This window comes from Ursus maritimus, unplaced genomic scaffold (genome assembly GCF_017311325.1).
Source record: "Ursus maritimus isolate PB19 unplaced genomic scaffold, ASM1731132v1 scaffold_29, whole genome shotgun sequence".
Lineage (NCBI taxonomy): Eukaryota > Metazoa > Chordata > Mammalia > Carnivora > Ursidae > Ursus > Ursus maritimus.
The window spans coordinates 17,431,884-17,453,453 of NW_024425452.1; the positions used below are offsets into that span (position 1 = coordinate 17,431,884).

Here is a 21,570-nt window from a genome sequence, read left to right on the forward strand (position 1 = left end):
GGCCTGTTCACAATAAATTTCACATTTTCTTATCAAAATTAGCCAACATGTATTCTTGCCTGGATGACGAGAAAACAATGTCTGCAGGCAGGTCTAAAGGATTTCTTAAGAGACAAATTGGGGTTGGGGGGTGTTTCTTTTTTGGTGTTGTTGTTATTATTATTATTATTATTATTAAGTATAATTGACATACAATGTTATATCAGTTTCAGGTGTACAACATAGTGATTCGACAATTGTACACATTATGCTGTGCTCACCAAGGTAAGTGTAGTCACCATCTATCACCATACAATGTTATTACAATATTATTGACTGTATTCCCTTTACTGTGCTCTTCATCCCCATGACATAATTATAACTGGAAGTTTCGTACCTCTTAATTGCCTTCACCTATTTCACCTATCCCCTATCCACACCCTCTGGAAACTATCAGTTTGTTCTCTGCATTCATGAGTCTATTTCAGTTTGTTCATTTGTTTTGTTTTTTTTTTTTTTTAGATTCCACATGTAAGTGAAATCATATAGTATTTGTCTTTCTCTGTCTGACTTACTTCATTTAACCTAATACCCTCTAGCTCCATCCATGTTGTCACAAATGGCAAGATCTCATCCTTTTTATGGCTGAGAAATACTCCATGGTGTATGTATACCACGTCTTCATTATCTATTCATTTATCAATGGACACTTGGGCTGCTTCCATATCTTAGCTATTGTAAATAATGCTGCAATAGACACAGGGGTACATATATCTTTCCAAATTGGTGTTTTTTCATTTTTGGAGGATAAATACCCAGTAATAGAATTACTGGATGGTATGGTATTCCTACTTTTAAGTTTTGAGGAACGTACGTACTGGGATTTTCCACAATGCTTACACCAATTTACATTCCCATCAACAGTACACAAGGGTTCCCTCTTCTCCACATCCTTGCCAACATTTGTTATTTCCTTGTCTTTTTGATACGAGCCATTCTGACTGGTGTGAGGTCATATCTCATTGTCATTTTGATTTGCATTTCCCTGATGATGAGTGAAGTTGAGTATTTTTAAGAAACAAATTTGAACCTGTTGGAATTCTTTTAAAAAGTTTTTTTGAAGATGCCCAGTTTTTTCCAACATGAAACAAATGAGAAAATTACAATTTGATACTAAAGTGATAGAAGTAAGATACACTTTAAAAATAAACTTAGAGGTTGCTTAGCTTTTGTACTTTCACGTATAATACTGACTGATGTCCCTTCCTTCTAAGAAATGTTTCAGTGACACAACAAATCAGTCATTAAAACAAATACATGACACAAACTGAAAAAAAATCTCAGAAAGTCTCAAAACATATCCAAAAATACAATATTCTTTATATCACTATTTTTAAGAACTTAATGGCATTTATCAAGTCATCCAACAAAAATAGGGTATTTTCTTATCAGAATTAGAAGCTGAAGAGCATATGCTTTTTATCCAGCAAATTCTTTCTATTTAATCTTTTTTTTTTTTCATTTTATATTTGCTCTTGGGTCTTCTGTTGCAATTTTCTCATATCAAACAAAATATAATCTCCATAATTGCAGTAAGAGAGAAAAGATAATTCTATGGAGGGAAATTATTCAAGGCAGAAAGACTAAAATTACCCATCTTAATTAGTTTTGTATTTCTATTGGGTAAAGGAATTGCTATTTGGGCCCTGAAAGTATATGTTCAGCTCCTTAGGGAGCCATAATGTGTTTGGGGAGGGACAAGGGAAACACAAAATAAATTATTGGTTTTCAGCTTTAATTACTGTATAGGTTACAAGAAAATAAGAAAGAGTAGTAAGGACAGTTTGCTTGTTCATGGTCATGAAATTACATTCAATCATAACTCTCCCTGTAAAACTCACTTGGAAAAATTGTGCGGGGATACTCTTGGATCTGGACACGCCATGGAGGTCTGTTGCTTCAAATCGCACAAACTGAAGGTGATTTTTGGCCATCTCTTGTTTAATGTGCTTCATTCTAGAGGAGAGGTGAGGTGTGGTGGGAATTTGAGTGCCGTCCCCGGTGTTATCTGTAGAACAGAAGATGGCCCTAGGTTATTACATCGTGATGAACTGAAAAGCAAAGGGAGGTAGTGATTTAGTCATCATGATTGTTAACAAAATCATCACATTCTCCTGTCATTGATTTACAGTTGGAGGTCTTACCTTTCTTACCCCTGCCTTTACCATATTCCCAAAAATATGGTCTCTAAACAGCTTAAGAGATTATTTAGCACTTGGGGCTAAGGGAAAGTTAACAGTATTTGAATAAGCATAGAGCAATATCAGATGTAATTACTTGCTGAAAATGCCTTTGCTTATGGAAGTCAGGATACGTTTGCATAGCTTGACAGCTTAGGCACCATACAAGTCTGTATACAGATGACTATCATTGAAAAGGTTGAGCTTCTTGCACTAACTGGTAATACCTAACTTAAAAGTTCCTATATGATTAAAGGCAAAATTGTTTGGTTTTGGGGCACCTGGGTGGCTTAGTTGTTAAGCGTCTGCCTTCGGCCCAGGGCATGATCCCAGAGTCCTGGGATCGAGCCCCACATCAGGCTCCTCCGCTGGGAGCCTGCTTCTTCCTCTCCCACTCCCCCTGTTTGTGTTCCCTCTCTTGCTGGCTGTCTCTATCTCTGTCGAATAAATAAACAAAATCTTTTTAAAAAAATTGTTTAGTTTTGTTTATCTTCTGAAGATTTGCATTTTTTGTTTTTTGTTTTGTTTGCCAAAAGGGCTTTATAACGGCATCTGAATCTAACACATCTACATGTCTCTGTCAAATTTAAACTTCAAAATCAGTGTAAATGAGCAAACGAAATTGTTTTTCAAGGATGAGAGTGTAAGAGACGAAAAATCTAGCCTGATTACTTAATTTTAAAACCAGAAACCTAAATATATATATATATTTAAGATAGCCTGCAAATTCTAAAACTTCAGAGCTAGAAGAGAGTTTGGCAATAAGTCACCTAATCCAACCAGCTTGCTAGCTTGAGTCCCAGGGAGGTACGGTGAGGTAGTCCAAATCACTCTCAGTTCATTGCCAAAATTGAAGCTACAAACCAGACCTCTGAACTCCCAGGGGGTGACTCATTACCATAAAACGAATGAATATATCCAAAGCATATAAAAAGGTCAGGCACGTAGTACACATCAAAAGTGTTAGCTACTGTCCAAACTTTCAGAAGAGGTAGCAGACTGTAGAGATTCAACACAAACACTGAAGCCATCTGCCTCCCTCAGAATCCTGCCTGTGCCCTAGACTCTCTCTTACTTCTCTGAGCCTGAGCTTTCTCATTGATACAATATTATCCACTTCATAGGCTTGTTGTGACGATTAAGCAAGTTATTTAACAGTTCCTGGCAGACATTAAGCACCATATAAGTGCTTCTTCAACACATAAAGTGAGCACAATTACTCTAACCCTGGTAATGGTACCATGATCATGTCTGAATCTGACTACCCATCAATCTATCACATCACTGATGTTGAGCACCTATAATTTTAAAGTGATACCTGAATATCCTTTTTTTTGAGATATAATTGGCTTTAAAAATAAGCATAAAGACTGACAGTTTAAAAACACAGATTAAGTAGATTTTAAGGACATGAAGCATGAGGAAAACAAATTACTGGTTCCACCTATACAAATATATTAGAGATAATGTCCTGTCACTGATACATTTGGCTACTCTGAGACTCCTGAGGCTTTATAACTACCTTCCATTTAACACAAACAATTAAGCTGTAGCAATTACAATGTTTCATGCTAAATTAGCAGTTGCTGTTTTCCCAACCTATCCTGAAGTATCGGGTGTTCTGCCCAAGTTGAACAATTCTCCTTACAGAAAATAAAATTTATAGGCATTTTAAAATATGGAAAATTTCAGACAAGCAGCATTCTAAAAATAATAAGGAATTACATACAAGCTGTAAATATTTTAACAACATAAAAAAAATCTGTAGGCATCTCCTACAAAAGGAGCAAGCTCATTTTATTGGCTCACTAGTAATATGATCACAGACAATCTTATTAGTTCTTTGCTTTATCTGTATCTTCTAATGTTTCTACAATAAATAGACATTTTTTAAAGTAAGAAAAATATGCATCCACTCAAGATAGGTTGTTTAGTTACCATATACTATTTATATTGGACATATATCTAGGAAGAAGCCAGAAAAAGCCCTTCCCTCATAGGGCTTTATGTTATTGACTGGGAGAACTATAGACAATACATACGCCATTGAATACAAAGGCAGTATACTTTATCATGGATAAAAGTGCTGAAAGTAAATAAAGATAATCACCTGGAGTATTAATTCTATCTGATCACAACTCAGACAAGTCTAACCCCTGATTCACTTGAAGATTGTCCAAGTTGCACTACGGCTGGACAGTGAGGACGTGTATTAGTTTGCCAGGGCTGCCATAACAAATACCACAGACCAGGTGGCTCAAACAGAGATTTATCTTCTTACAGTTCCAGAGGGTAGAAGTCTAAGGTCAAAGTGTCAACAGTGGTGGTCTCTTCTGAGAGCCTCTCTCTTTGGCTTGTAACGTGATCTTCCCTCTGTTTGTGTGTGTTCTAATCTTTTCTTCGTACGACACCCCCAGTCATAGTGGATTGGGTCCCACCCTATAGACCTCATTTAACATTAATTACTTCTTTTAAAACCCTTTCTCCAAATACAGCCACCTTGTGAGGGATGAGGGGATAGGACTCCAACCACCTATGAATTTGGCGGAGACACAATTCAGCCCATAATAATATGTCATCCCATTTCCATTTTCTTCAGAGTCCTCATCACCACCCACCGTATTGTAGAATCATGTGCTTACTCTCCGTCCTTCCCCACTCGCATGTCAGTTCCAGGAGACTAGGGGCTCAGCTTTACCTGCTGCTATATCCCCAGTCCCTGCAGCCGTACAGGCATATCATAGATGCTCAATGACTACTCCTTTAATAAGGGGGGGGGGGTGTGAGTAAATAAATTAACTAATACACCCTGGGTGATTTGACCTTGTCTAATTTGCAAGTAGAAATTGGCATCTCATATTTTAGTAAGTATCTTAAGCCTCATTTTATTCATTTGAAAGTTTAATTCCTTCACCAAATATGAGAACTCTAGCCAATCTAATTTCATTTTCAAGGAATCAACTAATCTTACTGAATCATTGTCTGAATTTCTTTTCTTCAAATAAATCAGACTTGTTAGTTACAATTAAACCTTTTGGTCAGACCTTCCCAGACGCACATGATGAATAGCAGGCAGATAATTGCTAGTTCAGGGACTCATTTGTTTTTCTTACAGTGTGGTTCCTGGGAGGGGTCCTCCTTTCCCATCCCCTCAGAGGACTAATAAAGTAAATCAATCTGCTCTTACAGAGGAAGATACACTTCCTGCTGTGAGTGTTTAGGGGGAAAAAAATAAGAAAACACTAACAAAAAAAAATTAAAATAAAACCTCAAAGCTCTGTAGCAACTAGAAGGCCTTGGAGAAATGTTGTCTGTGTTCAGTGACAATGAGGACATATTTCAGTTAGAGAGAACAAGCCATGGTCACTTATAAAAGGCAAATTGAATAGGCATTTGAACTTTCAGAAATACCAACTCAAGAAGGGAAACGTGCATTCAAGAGTATACTCTGCAACACATTAACTTATGGAATGCTTGGGATGATCCGCCATACTCCCTTCCCAGAGCCTGCCCTCCTTGGGCCACGCAGCTACTCTGAGAGACACCCTCTTAGAGCGAATGTGACCCCAGTCTCCAAGCCATATCATGTGAGCCCAGGTGGCAGAATAACCAAGTAAAAGCAGGAACAAAAACAAAAACAATAAAAAAGTGGGGAGGGGGTGCTTTTCTTTGAAAAAAGAATATATTTTTTAAAAGTCAGAGTGATATCACGGAGAAGAAAACACCATGTTAAAATTTCTAACACTTATTGGGGAGTAGATTTTCATATTTATCTTTAAATTCTATATTGGTGGTGTGTTTGAAGCTATCAACTTTTTGGTCCTTTGGGCCTATAAAAAACTTAATCTAGCCTGGGGCCAAAGGAGGGAGCTTCTGAATGAGCCAGGGGAAGTTAATTATGATACCCATAATCCTAGTCACAGTCGGTGGGTGCAGAGAGCTCGTGACACGAGTTCGTTGTTCAGATTCTTTTGATTTAAGACTAAGAAATGGTCGATTTCATCTCCTTTTTATGGATAAGACTATATAAAACCAGAGTCACAAACTGTGGAAGAGCCAATGTGGTCCGCAGATGTTTTCTTACGAGTTGTCCCAGTGTTTGGAAACTTTTAAAATAGTCTACACCTACATATCTGAGTTCAAGCTTCTCTTAAAGAAACTAAGTTTGGCAACACTGGGTAGTTATTTCTCCATAGCAACCACTGGCTAAAGCTCTGCGCTGGCCTGAAATGGGGCATGGATCCTCTAATCCATGGGTTGGCAAATGTTTTCTATATCTATAAAGGGCCAGATAGTAAATATTTACCGCTTTGTAAGCCGTACGGTATCTGTTGCAACTTCTCAACTGTGCCGTTGTAACACAAAAGCAGTCAGAGACAATACATAAGCTTCATTTACCAAAAATGGCCAGCAGGCTGAACTTGGCGTGTGGGCCACAGTTTGTCAACCTGTGCGCTAGCTTCTCACAAGCCAGCCCCATTGACTGTTTCCTTACACCAGCCCATCTCACTCATTTGCATTATTCACCTGGCCCCTGGGGCATTTGGATTGATAGTGCCTGATGCTAGGCTGCCAGTGTTCATCTTCATTTCATGGAGAAATTCACGAAACCAATGCACAGAGAAATGCAGTGATGAGAGATGCCGGGGCAGGCAGAACTGCCCCGCAAAGATGTTCACATTCTAAACCCTGAAACCCGTAGACTATGTTTAACTGTGTGCTCAAAGGGACTTTGCAAATTCAAGCAAGGCTATAAACCTTAAAATAGGGATATTGTCTTGGATCATCCAGAGTTCTTAAAAGCAGCGAACTTTCTCCAGCTGTAGGCAGAAAAAAGGTGAGGAAGAAGGAGAATTTTGAGAGGTTCCAAATGTAAGTATTTGAGGGATTGTCTTGGTCCTGAGACACAAGACCAGAGAGAGGCTTCCAGGAGCTATGGGCCACCCTAGTAGACAGTCAGCAAGGAAATAGATACCTCAATCCTACAACCTCAAGGAACTGGATTCTCCCAACAATCTGAATGCACTCCCTAGAGTCTCTGGATAAGAATCCAGCTGGCCAGCACCTTGACTTCAACCTTGCAAAATCTGAATCAGAGAAACCAGCTGAGACAACCCAGACTTCTGGCATATAGAACTACAAGTAATGAACTGTGTTCTTTTAAGTTACTAAGTTTGTGGTAATTCATTATGCTGGCAACAGAAAACAAATACTTATGGAATCCTGACAGTGTTCACTTCCCAGGCTCTGGTTCCTCCTTAGGCCCTGTGTGTCATAAAGTATTTAACCTTGCCAAAGGAGACCTCCTTAACCTTAGCTTCTGGAAGATAATCTGGAATGTCCTGCCTGACAAAAGTGTCTTTCTTTACCTGGGGCTTCTGGGCCACACTAAAAAATCTAATAATGTCATTTATCATGGGAGCTTTGAGTCATATGGTTTCAGTTTGACTCCCAGAGAAGTAGGAGACTGAGGTCAGCCACATGAAGCCCCACTGTGGAGCCCCCCGCCAAAACTCTGGACACCAAGACTCAGGTGAGCTTCCCTGGTTATCAATACTCCATCATATTGTCACATATTGTTGGCAAAAGAGTGGTGCTGTCCATGACTCCACTGGGAGAAGACAAACGGAAGTTCCACCCTTAGAACTTTCCTATACTCTCCCCACAGGGTCTCTTCCCTTGGCTGATTTTCATCCGTATTCTTTCACTGTAATAAACCATAACTTTGAGTATGAGAGTTTTCAGTGAGTTCTGTGAGTCCTTATAGCAAATTATCTTGGGGGATTCCCTAACTTGCAATTGGTGTCAGTAGTGAGGGTAGCCTGGAGGATGCTGTCCTTCTAATGCCACATTCTGCTCTATTTCTGCCTTTCCAAACCTTGTTTGTTCAACCCTTTCATCATGGATTCCTTTATGGAATAAATACCTCATTTTAACTAGTTTCCACTTAACTTAGGATCCCAGAGATTTTTAACCAATACACTGATAAGCCAAAATAGTTATATCACTATTGATAAGCCAGAAACTTAGAATTAAAAAAATGTCACTTTTAGAAAAGACTAGAAAGTTCGTCCATCGCAAACCCTCCATTTTCTAGATGAGCAGCCTTGTGGTTAAAGAAAACTATAAAGTTTCTTTCACCTATAAATGATAGGTGTATAAATTCTTCTGACTCCCAAACCAGAATTCCTCGATCAATGCCACTTTATCTTTAATTCAAATACAAATTTGGGAGTAGTGGCTAGAATCATATGTCAGTTTGTTTCTGAGCCCTTACCGGTATGGTTGGAGTTTGTGTTAAATTCACGACAAGGAGCACGGGCTGATGTTTTGAGAGGTGATGGTTTTATCACTGTCGTCTGATCCTCGGAGTCCTTGTCATTTTGTGGAAGATGAGAGTCTGCAGAGCCAGGTCCCACAGCTGGTTTGCTCAAATCCCCCAACTTGTGGCACACCGTGTGGTTTCTGATCCTCTCTTTAATAAATACAGAAAAAATGTTAAAACACACCGCCTTTGTTTTCAACTGTCCTTTAACATGATACGGAGAGGAATCTTTAAGAAAATAATTTATTCCCAGGAAATGACATGCCAAATGAAGGGCAATGAGAATGGTCTGTCCTGGTTGTCAATAATAAAACTGACAAAAACTCTGATTACTTTTTACTGTTACCACGCACTGACCATTCCTACTGTCCCTGCCTTGGAACACCACTGTTCCTGGATTGAGTCTCCTGTTGTTTGATTAATTCCTAGTTTCAGCACTGTTTCATCTCTTGAGTCTACTTGGAATGCCAGCATGGGATACAAAAACTTGTTCCACATCTTTACTGTGGTCTCCCAAATCCTTAGTGATTATCTTTACACTTGGTCTCAGGGTAAACATATGCTTCCCTTCTTACATATATGTTCTTTCTGCTGTGTTCTCTCTTTTTCTCCCTCCCTATCATCCTAGTTCTGCTCCCTTTCAATTCTGAGTATTTTGATTGGTTAATTTTATATATTTACGTTATATCCTTACATTTGTTATCTTTTATGTTCCCTGTGTAGAAATACATTTTATTTCTTTGTTTTTGCCTCTCCCTTAGATGAAAAGAAATTTTTTTATGAAAAGGAGAACCAAATAGAGATTGTCACTGACGTCATATTCCTCAGGGATCATAGTAGCTAAGATACCTTTTGAGTTGGATATATCCATTTCTCCTACTTCAGTTGAGAAAACAGGTTGTTTTGTGACTTTCTTTCTTGTTCTTCTTAATTTACTCATCCTGGTGGCTTCAGTCTCATTACCCTCATCTCTCGTATCCTGTAGCAATTCATAGACAAAAAACCAAATAACAGACCATGCGCGCAGCTAAATTGGGATGTCAAGAACGTATGACAATTGGATAACTAAGTGTTAAAGTGAATACAAGAGACTTTAATAATGAAGTAAATTTTGTCACTTCCACATGCTCTTGAATAATTCAAAATTAAGAAGCCCAATATTCTGCTTACAGTCCGGATATTTTGCATTCCTTTTGTACGTGGTATAGATTTGTCATTAAATAAATTAGGATCTTGTCCAACCAGTGAAGATTTCTATCTTTATTTTTTACTCTGGGATATTTTATATTATCCATTCCTAAAAATATTTTACCAAACCCATTTCAGCTTCAAAGTCCTCTTTTTATGATTTCCATCTTTTTTAGGATCTCTAACCTTTTGACCAGAAGCACAAGTACCTGAAGAATTTGATTCTATTCTCTTTTTTCTTACCCTCATGCTTATTGCATCAATATTTACTTTACTTCAAAAAAGCAGTTGCTTTCATAAAATACTATTTTGTATGTGTAAAACAAGTGTTATACTCCAACAGTTTTATAGCTTGGGAAAATCTAAAAAACACTTTAAAACAAAATAACCTAACTTTTACTAGCTCGTTCTACTCCTTCACAGAATTTCTTGATAGACCTGTCAAGAACTATTCCCAGCAAGGAGCTGGGCTGTGAAGCAAGGGCGAGGGGTGAAGAGCTCAGCCATCTCTGCCCCAAAAGTGGGCAGAATCACCCCCATCTCAGGACACAAAAGCTAACACTGAAAATAAATGAGAATAAAAACAGCTGACATTGGTATTTTTGTGTTTTTACAAAACCTCATTGTCAAAACTAGTCTAAAATATTTTGAGCTATTGTCTTTTTGAAGAGCAGATTCTGAAAGGCTCCATATCTTGGAGTGACTTATAAATATGTGTCCAGAGTGGTTGCTGGGGAACAGCTGTACCCATTTGTCAATACCAATTCGGCCTCCAAAAGCTAAAAGAAGAAAAAATAATTTAACTTGTATGTATATGTAATTATGACACATTGTTATTATTGTTACTATGTTAAAAAAGATACATTTCATAGGATAAAATCTTTTTTGTCATTTTAAAATTTCACATCTTAGAAAATCGTGGTCTCTTTTACTCCAGATAATTTTATATTTGGATGACATGATACTTATTGTGAGATACAGTAGTTTATTTTTTTCTAGCAGTTTATTATTCTATTTAAATATTTTTCCAATACAATTCTGATAGAATTCTGACAGTGATATACTGGCATTATTGTACAAATTCACCATTTCTAAAAATACATCACCAGAAATACACATTATGTAATTGCATTTTTGATAAGTGTTTTTATAAATACATGACTCTAGTTTTATTAACAAGTTTTGTTTAGGGGTGCCTGGGTGGAGCAGTCAGCTAAGATTCTGACTCTTGGTTTCTGCTTGTGTCTTATGAGTCCTGAGACCAAGCCCAGCGTTGGGCTCAGCGGGGAGTCGGCTTGAAGATTCTCTCCCTCAGCCCCTCCCCGCTCCAGCATGCACGGGTGCACTCTGTCTCTCTCTCTCTCTCTAAAATAAATAAATAAATCTTAAAAAAAAAAAAGAAGAAGAAATCTTGTTTAGAAATGAAATACTTGGTCAGGTATATAAATATGAAAGGAAATTGAACAGACTAACATTTGTGTTCGTTTTACTCATTGGGGATCCCCTCATATACAGATTAAAGGAATCAAATGAGATAGATTTTAAGATTTCTTTCAGCTTTAAATTCTAACCTGCAATTGAATAACAAATGTTCTAAAACTGAGCACTTTGTCAGGCACATTTCTCAGCATAACCCTCAAGGTAAAAGAATCTCCATTTTACAAATGAGAAAAGTGAGACCCTGAACAACTTGCCCAAGGCCACAAGAGTGAATGAGAGATGCAGTTTACAAACAGGTCTTCCGATTTCCAAAATGCCCTTCTACTTCCTAAATGCCAGAGACTTGAGTTTAGAGAAAGTTCATTTTAATAACATTCACCTGCTTTCATATAAACCAGATCAAAAGGGAAAGTTTAAGAAAAAACAAAGACAATTCACCTAGTTACTAACCTGAGATTTTCATCAATAAAGCCCAAGAACTAAGTCATAATATATGCCTCCAACTCCATAAGAGTTGCTCAAAAAAATTTTTTTTCAAATGAAGAATACATTTGGTTCAGTCCTTTGAATTTTTTTATATACAAGGATGATCGAAGTATAGACACATCTCTAACAGCTGAACCTAGTTTATTGGATCCCTGGCTTATCCTGCTCCCAACAGAATGTTTTTATTCCCCTAAATCTTTCATTTATATTTGGTTACAATATGATAATGTTTCAGTAAAAAAGCCCTACTAGCCAAGATTCATGAAGTTTGGATTCTAATTCTGACTTTTCCACTAAGAAGCAAGTTCTTCTGGAGCCTTGTTATTTTCTTCTATAAACACTGCTATAAATATACATAAACCCAGCAAGTATATTCACATTTTACAAGTATTTTCATAACCAGACAATATTTTATATTTCATTTAATGCAACAACATCAAGGGAACATTTATTATTACCTACATTTTGCCAAAGCAGATATAGTCCGCAGGGGTTTAATGATCTGTTCAAGGTCATATGACTGCCAAGGAAGAATGGGAATTATTTGAGGAGCTTCCCAAATCACTATAGCCAGAATGTTGAACTGGAGGAAATTCCACTTCCATTATGTAATATTGTCTGTATGACTCGTAAAAACTTGTTGACTCAACTTCAGGAATTATATATTCTTTTTCATTTGTATGTTTTTTTTTTTCTAACTCTTCTCTGTATAAAGCTTAAAACAATCTTAAGTCACTACCAGCTGAAGCTTATCAGTCCAGACAGTGAGGTCTATAGGCAACCTACTACGGTAAGGCAAACTCAGAGATAAAGTAAATAAAACATGGCATCTTCCGTAAACAGTCTTATAATTTAGTACAGGCAATAAACTGTGGTTATAGAAGTTGAAGCCTTCCATCTTGTAAAGAAAGGGACACAGGTCACCCTAGTTCAGGGGTAGCAAACTCAAATACCAGACAGATAACAAAAAGATGCAGTGGTCTGGAGAGTAACCACCAGAGCTGAGACCCCTTTCCAGGAAGAACCCCCCCCCCTTGGCTCCTGCCAATCACTGCCACGACAAAACCTGGCCCCAGTGTTGCCAGTTTTCCAAATTTCCAATGAATGCCGGAAGCCTGGATTTTTATGTGAAACTCTATGATTTTTTAATGTTGACAATTAATTTAAAATATAAGGTAGGGAATAAAGAAGAAAAGACAGTTTCTCAACTTCCACATAGCCAGGTGTCAAAAAGACTGGAATGCAGCTCAAAATAGGCAGCAGTTCTCCAGGGCCCCGGACACAATGACAGCAGCAGTGGCCACGAATCTTTTCCCTAGCACTGGTATCTAGGGTGGTACTGAGAGATGATGCTCAAAACGTTTAACTCTTATGAGAACTGATAAAAATAAAAAGCACTTTTATTGTATCTACTATATGTCACCTATCTTCTAAATGCTTTGCATGTATTAATTCATTTAGTCTCAAAAACAACCCCTTGAGATAGATATAGTACCATCCTCATTTTAGATATGAGGACAACTGAATCAAAGAAAGACTAATTAACTAGCTCAAAATCACATTTCTCATCATGGGTGAAGCTAAGATTTGAACCCAGGCAATTGGCTCCCGAGTCCAAGTACTTAATGCATCCTTAATGGATGCCATCAGAATGCTCCTGCATCATTGCTGGGGTGTTGGGAAGCTAGGGCAGGGTTCTAGAGAGGCCCCGCAGTGCCAGATGTTAACTGTTTAGTTGATGGATCATGGAATGGTCCAAATGCCCAAAAGGATTAGTAGGATAGCTACAGAAGTTAAGAGGGTTGGAAGGAGTTTTAAGGGACTCTTGTCAGCACCTGCTTACCAACTAGTTCGGAACTTTTCACACATTCAATAAAACAGTTCCAAATTACAAATCTCCTGGTTGCACCATCATGTTGGACAAGCAGTGCCTGATGTATGGTAAGTACTAAACAGATGTTAATCTTGATTATTATTACCTGGGCACCATGCATTACTGGGGCTCTCTGTTGGGAAGATACCTCATTCTAGGTTATCACCTGGGCGCCTGACTCAGTACGATGCCTCTTCCTGAGTCAGGCACTAATCCCTTATCTGAACAGCTCTAGATTCTGAACAATAAACTAGGAGAACTTATCAGAGAGGTTCGGGTATATGCAGGAGTCTGAGGGTTCTCAGAGAGGGTACTGTGACCGGAGACACACTCATGCTTAGACTCCGTACTACTGCTATTATTAAAAAGGCAGAGTATCTTATAAAGGCTTTAGACAGCCAGGGAAACTAGGCCAAGGTTAGAAAGAAGAACGGACCCTTAAGCTGAAGATAGAGGTGAAGTAAACCAGTTTGGAAGAACCACAAGCATAAGCACAGATATGCAATCTCATTTTGATCACATGACATAAATATGCAAATCTAATTCATGCTTAATTTAGACAATCTCAAAATTCTACCACAACAAGTTGATCCTGACTTGATTTGACATTTCTAACAGAGAAGCTTTTCCTGCTTCAGAAATGTTTCTGCTATCATTCCATTAGATGACTCCTTTGTCTCATACATGGGACTGGCCTTAAAGAATGTTTCATATCACAAGAATTTTCATTATTCATGTTTTTCTCATCACTTTGTTTCTTTTGAAAGTTGTTTTATGGTTTAATATAAGTTTGTCATTTTGCATTCCAACTCAGTGGCTTGATCAAATTCACTAAAAGAGGCTTCACCTAAAGGGATCCTGCCAACCATTAAATTTAGACCCTAATTTGACCTAATAACTTTCCCTTCAATGTACTGACTGGTGTTATTTAGATTCTAAATATCACTGATTTTATTCATTTGCTTTTAATCTTCTCTAACAGCTACCTTTTTAATATCAATACTTTAAAAACCTTTGTTTTGACCCCTGTATACTGGCTATAGTCTGAGGTATAATCATTAATGCATTTACCAAACACTCTGATTTTATTAATGGTAGGGGTGCAAGAAAGAAAGAAAGAAAGAAAGAGAGAGAGAGAGAGAGAGAAAGAAAGAAAGAAAGAAAGAAAGAAAGAAAGAAAGAAAGAGAAAGAAAGAAAGCCAAAAAATCTCATCAAGTTTTAACCTTTGTTAGAAATAATGGGGGAAAAGGATCAATGATTATCAAACGTAAAAGAATATGAACGTGCTTTCAGTTTCCTTAAAGTGTGCTCTTCAAAGAAAAAGGGAGGAAAATGTATTCAAAATATTTACAGAAGAGATACTAGAAAGAACACATCGCAAACGTACATGGACTAATCTAAAAATATCCATACCTGCTAACTACTAGTTCTACTTCTGCCAATTTGCTCTGGGACTGTAATACAAAATATATGAAGTTGTAGGCATGTCATTGATAGCAAGAGATAAAAGCTGTATTAAAAGAAGGGAGCACGAATAGGCCTACTACCGAAACTATAAACAAAGCTGCTATTAAGACTAGTCCATTGTATTTGTGACCCAGGTCACTAGAGGCATTGGTAACGGCAGGTTCAGGGGCAGAATGTGAGCAGCAGCCAGACTGCAGTGAGTGGAAGAGGAATGAGAGGTGCTTAGTCCAGGGTCTACATATGATAAGCGTGCCAGTAATGTACTCTACGATCAAATGGAGACAGTCAGGAAATACAACTCGAAAGGAAGAAGAGAAGGAGACAGACACAATGACCACTGGAGAAGTGCACAGGGGTCTGTCTAAGAAAAGTTTATGTTGCTTTTAGGAAGAACAGACTTAACACATATTTCAATGCTTAGTGAAAAGAATTAATAAAGAAGTTGAAGAGAGAAGGAAAAGGATAAAGTGAGGTTCCTGAAAGGGCAGAAAAGAAGGAAACTAGAGCTGAAATGAAGGGATTAACTTTCATATATCCTCCTCCATACGAGGAAGAAAAGATAGAATGTTAGAAGGAGGAGAGAAGAGAAAAATTAAGGAGGAAAGGAAAGTTAGGAGGAGGAGACGATGGAGGGAATTGTCAACATTTAATAAGTGCTTTTCAGATGACAGAACTGAGCCTCAGGACAATTAAGTTTATCCAGTAAGTAGCAGAATCTGAAAGTGAAACTAATTTTAAACCTTTGATCTTTCTTATCTGTTCTGGATAAGAAAGGTAGCCATTAATGGAGCTTCCAGTTTTCTCTGCTAGGTGGGAGGTGCTCAGACAGTATAAATATGAGAGACTAAAGATTTAAAGAGAATGGAAATGGTTTGCCATCGTCATAGCAGAGAATGTGAAAAAACCCACTCAAGGAACAAAAATGTTCATTGCCCTACAGAGACTGGAGATTTTTAAGTTATAGTGGCATCGATCTGCACGGGTAAACTATTTTTCCTCCAGCAAAGCTCTTTCAGAAAAGTGAGAAACACAGGATTGAGGTTTTGTGAGGATACAGACTTAGGAAGACATTGACAAAAATAAGTTGAGGATATTTGCAAGAAAGGCTAAAATAATGACATATGGAATCCAAGATAGATGGAATAGGAAACAAAATCAGAAAAGACTGACAAGGGGAACCTAGTCAAGGGACTGGAGATCCCTAGAAGGTAGCATTTTAGCTGTATCATTGAGCTGAATATATTGACTAGAATAAAGTAGGAACTGAGTAAATATTTTCTAATAAATGAATGGCAACCAATGGGTACCATGTTGAAATATAAGGCCAGAAGGAAATTTTGACTCCGGTCCCTCCTTCGTAAGTGATTCAAAAGGAAATATCTTTGAATGTCCAATAGGACCTGATGATAACTCAGTAGCCTGATGTAATCAAAATACTTTTCCCAAATAAAATATTACATGGACTTCCTCAGTTTTCTTAAGAAGAACTAAGAGAAAAAAAAAAAACTCTGCTGGTGACAAGCTGCTCCACAATGACACTGTCCCTTTACCCTATTAATTCCACCTTTCTTTCAAGATTTTTTCACTGGGTAGTAAGGAGGGCACGTATTGCACGGAGCACTGGGTGTTATACACAAACAATGAATCATGGAACACTACATCAAAAACTAACGATGTACTGTATGGTGACTAACAAAATAAAATAAAATAAAATAAAATAAAATAAAATAAAATAAAAGACTTTTTCACTGTATTTATCCTCAAAGCCACACCTTATCTTCAAGGTTATGAATACTCCCTTTAAGACATAAACAAAATCTGGGGCACTTGGGTGGCTCAGTCATTAAGCATCTGCCTTCGGCTCCGGGCATGATCCCAGAGGTCTGGGATCGAGCCCCACATCAGGCTCCTCCGCTGGGAGCCTGCTTCTTCCTCTCCCACTCCCCTTGCTTATGTTCCCTCTCTCCCTGGCTGTCTCTATCTCTGTCGAATAAATAAATAAAATCTTTTTTAAAAAAAGGCATAAACAAAATCTTATCTCCTATGCTTCCTGATAGCATCACTAAAACGTGATATTTCAAAAGAATTTTCTAAATACTAAGAAATAATATAAAATAAAATTAAAAAGAACCAATGCTAAGTGAAATAAGTCAAGCAGAGAAAGACAACTATCATATGATTTCTCTCATCTATGGAACATAAGAACTAGAATGATCAGTAGGGGAAGAAAGGGATAAAGAAAGGGGGGTAATCAGAAGGGGGAATGAAACATGAGAGACTATGGACTATGAGAAACAAACTGAGGGCTACAGAGGGGAGGGGTGCACTGGGTGTTATACACAACTAATGAATCATTAAGCCTTACATCGAAAACTGGGGATGTACTGTATGGTGACTAACATAATATAATAAAAAATCATTATAAAAAAATAAAAAATAAAAAAAAAACTATAAAAAAATAAAAAATAAAAAAAAATAAAAAATAAAAAGAACCAAAACTACAAAATATTTGCCTTCTATTGTCTTGATAATTAAATATGTTTTCTTCATACTGACCTGTTCCCTGTCTTACTAAAGACCAGTCCAAAGTATTCTCCTTTTTAGTTCTCTAGTTCACCAACTACATAAATAAGCATCATTTGGGAACTTATTTGAAAACTTAGAACTTCTTTATGGTCTAGTAAGTGATTCACTCCTTCAACCAATCTATTTCTGCAAAGTCACTTTAGTCTTACACTAAATTAGAGTCCCTGAGATCACTAAGGACAAGGACCCAAATGACCATTATTTCCCAACTTAACGAAAATGAGACGCTCTTCGGGAGACATTACCCGCAGACCTACTTATCCCCAGTACTAGACCTTCATCTGTATATCTGTAGAGAATTTTAATCCTTAAACTGTATTGCATTTTAGGAGATTCCATCTGAATACATGGAATCTCCAGAGATTTTGGTTATAATTTGTTCTTTATTACAAAAATTTTTCATTGTAAAAATTCAAAGGTCAGAAGCTCCTAAAGTAAAATGGAAAACTTAAAAAACAATGAGTCCTCTGGGGATGTACTGTGTGGTGACTAATATAATAAAATAAAAATTATTTTAAAAAACAAAAAACAATGAGTCCTCTGTTTCCCTCTAACCTTTAGATTTTTGACAAGCAAATATTTCAGAAAGAGTTGTTTCTACTACTCCAAATAACTCTTATAATGGCTCATTTTCTAATATAAGTTCTTTAATAATTGTTCCTAGTAATGATTTAATGTGTCAATATTGATTGGGACTAGAAACATTTTGAAATATATCAAAAAGAGAAACTGAAGAGAATAGATACAGTACATTCATACCCCTGTTGACAGGCGACCTACTAGGGCCACCCTCTGTATGAAATCCATTCATTTACTCAACAAGTATTTAGTGAATATCTCAAAGAGTCCAGATGCTCTGTGAGAAATAAAGATGAGCTACTTGTTGTTCCATGGAACATAAATATAATACATGATAAAAAGTGGTATAGGTATATTATACGAATGAGGAAAGTACTACTCGAACCATCTTCCTGAGGAAGCAGCTGAGACTCTGAAAGTTGCAGTAGTTCCTCTGACTTCACACCTGGAAAGTAGCAGAATCCAAATGTGTAGTTGAAAACTCCTCTTTCATTTTGTCATCCTACTTACAAACTTTATAGGCAACAAAACATTGAAAATTAAAAATGTTGCTTAAAAACTAAATATTGAGCAGTTTTATATAAAAGGCAGCAGGAAATTCAAGTATTTTTTTTTTTTAACTTCACAATTTAACATAGAGTTCAGTAGCAACCCTATCTTCTAAGGTAAACCTAAGCACAGAACGTAAACACAGATACATTTCTTGGAAGTCACAGAGGATCAGAATTTTACGTAATACCGTGGCTATAAATGGGATGGGCTATTTGAATATGTGGCCAGTTTCTCCTCCCAAGCACGTTTGTGGAAGGGAGGGAAGGGTTAGATAGTCAAATGCCAGGAACAACCCAGAGAGTTTCCATTTCTTCCACCACAGATGCTCACCACTTTTGCACTAAAATAACCTAGATCCAAGCGAGTAGATTAGATGGAACCCTGTTCCACCTGTATACCCACCTCCACCCAAGAATTATAGAGAAACCATCATTATAAAGAGCTTCTATGTGAAAGAAATGTCACAATGTAGATGATGCGAAGAGCTCTGGATCTCACTTCCATTCCCAACGAGACGGCAAAATGCGCAACAGCAGCAACAAGCCTAGAGCAAATCTCGCCTCTGGGGGTAAAGCAACGCGAAATCTGCAACAGAGCGTTCTGTATGAGAAAAATGTGCATAGCCAATAGTTTCAGAGAGGGAAAAGATGACTTTATAAACGTCTAACACCATGTTATTTTCACAATATGAAGCTAAATAACAAACGAAGTTAAAATAACAAAGGATCAAGAATTTGGCCAGTTACCTGAACTTGGTGCTGGCACTGGCTTTCTTTTCTACTGAAAAAGAAATCTCCATATTTTCCAGAGAAAGGAAGATTTTTGTCTCAAAAATATCTGTGTAAATAGGATCAAAGTAATTCTGAAGGCTTTGTGATGGGCAGAAAAGCAACAAATATGCTTCAAAGGTGAGAGAAGATTGGTAGAAAAATTTAAATATACATAGATATACAATATATATTTATGGCAATGAGTTCTATAATACGGCGTGACATAAGATCCAGGAACATTATAGACCTGTCAGCGAAGATATCAGCTAATAGGCTGCTGCAGATAAAAATATTGGGCCTCATCAAAAAGAATATTTTAAATGTGACAGCAGAAGGTGTTCCATCTTTTAAAAAAATATGAGGTGCTTATGGCTAGAATACTAAATATAGTTCCAGTCACTGTTGCTAAGAAAACATTAATGGGCTAGAAGTGGATCAATATGTGTTTGTTTATATAAATGTATACCACATGGAATTGTTATTATCACACAGAAAGGCAAATAAAATTCTACTCTGTAAAAGTAAAAGTGCAAAACTCTTCAAGGCTGTAAAAATGAAAACTAGGGGAGAGATTACTGGTCATCTACAACATAATAAAGTATATATGATGAAGAACTCCTATTATTCACTATGTTCTAAGTGCTATTCTAAGCACTGAACACGTATTAACTCATTTAATCTCTCCACAAAATCTTTTCCAGTCAGTACTATTAATGTCCAAATGAAGCTCAGAGAAACCCTATAATTTGTCCCATCTCACCCAGCTCGTAAGAAGTAGAGCCAAGATTAAAACACAGGCCTTCCGGTTTCGAGGAGTATACTCTTAACCACTCTGTGTGTGAAACACAGACCTAATTTTTAACATTGAGAGAGACACTTAAAAGGAGATAGATTCGAGGTAAATAAAAACAAATATCTAATGAACTAAAACCCTTGAATCTAAAAATAAAATTGAATTTTAAGAGACCAAACACATTTAAAATATAAAAATAGAATTAGGAAGTCATTATAGAGTTCCGCAGACAAGCATAAAGCAGGGACAATTAGGGTAAGTTGGGGTAGGGAAATCTCTAGCCTTGAGTCCCCCTTCTAGAAAGTCAGTCATAGCCTCCCACAGAGTTGCACTTAACGCCCCAACACACACACACACACACACACACACACACGCACACACACACACATACACACACACACACAGATGATACGGGCTACCAAGCAGGATGAACCCTCTGGTCTCACCCAGATGGGATCCATTCTTTCTACAATATGGAAGCATCACCCCGCTGTCTACCAGAGCAGGTGTTTTCCTTTGTGTCTGCCTCACAGATATTGAGGCATAAGCATCACCTACAGGGCAGAGAACAGCTCTTCCCCAACTCGCTTGGCGTATCACCCAGCTCAGTACCACACACAAGGCTTTTGATACATAGATTTTAATTATTATGATGCGCTGCCATTTCCCTAATTTGCAACTTCATACACCCACAGGGTCTACTTTGGGGAATAAGAACGTGTTTTTGATCTATTTTCTGTGCACTACTGCTAAGAATCTGGCTGAATACATGACTCTCTGACATTGTTTTCAACAGAGAATCTCAGTAAAATATTCTTTAGGGAAATACCAAATCTAAGATTAGTAACTGTTCATTCTCACTGAAGAGTCTACTGAGGAATTCATTCAGGTTGGGGAAGAAATCATCCTGGGAGATTCTCTTCACACATACAATCTGCCCTTTTGATTCGCCGAGCCCTTGTTCAGCTGCTGTGTTTTTTTGCAGCTAGCCTTCTGCTCCTGCTGCTCACGTTACCAGAGCATCTGGCATGGAACAAAATCATTGTCCTTTTCCAGATATTAGTTAACTCGAAATGGAATGTCACACGCCCTCTCCTTCCCGCTTCCCATATTCTTTCTCTTCCTGAGAATACAACCCTACACAGGGCAACGCAGGGGCTATCCAATGGAGAGTTGGGTCAAGTGGACACCAAGGCTCACTTTTATTAGATCTATTAAATATAATGTTCTATCCCAGTTATCAAGGAATTTTTCCCCAAGAGACAGGGTTTGTCTCTCGCTGGGAAAATTG

The 21,570-nt window shown here is 37.5% G+C and overlaps 1 protein-coding gene across 1 annotated transcript in view; it reads right to left on the reverse strand.

Moving 5' to 3' along the window:
* Positions 1–21,570, reverse strand: part of LGSN (lengsin, lens protein with glutamine synthetase domain) — a 35,039-nt gene that overhangs the window by 6,254 nt on the left and 7,215 nt on the right. The window contains exons 3-5 of the mRNA XM_008684894.2: positions 9,394–9,523; positions 8,497–8,694; positions 1,881–2,047 (exon numbers count right to left, since the gene is read on the reverse strand). Of these exons, the coding sequence (XP_008683116.2) occupies positions 1,881–2,047; positions 8,497–8,694; positions 9,394–9,523 (495 nt within the window). The remainder of the gene's footprint in view (positions 1–1,880; positions 2,048–8,496; positions 8,695–9,393; positions 9,524–21,570) is intronic.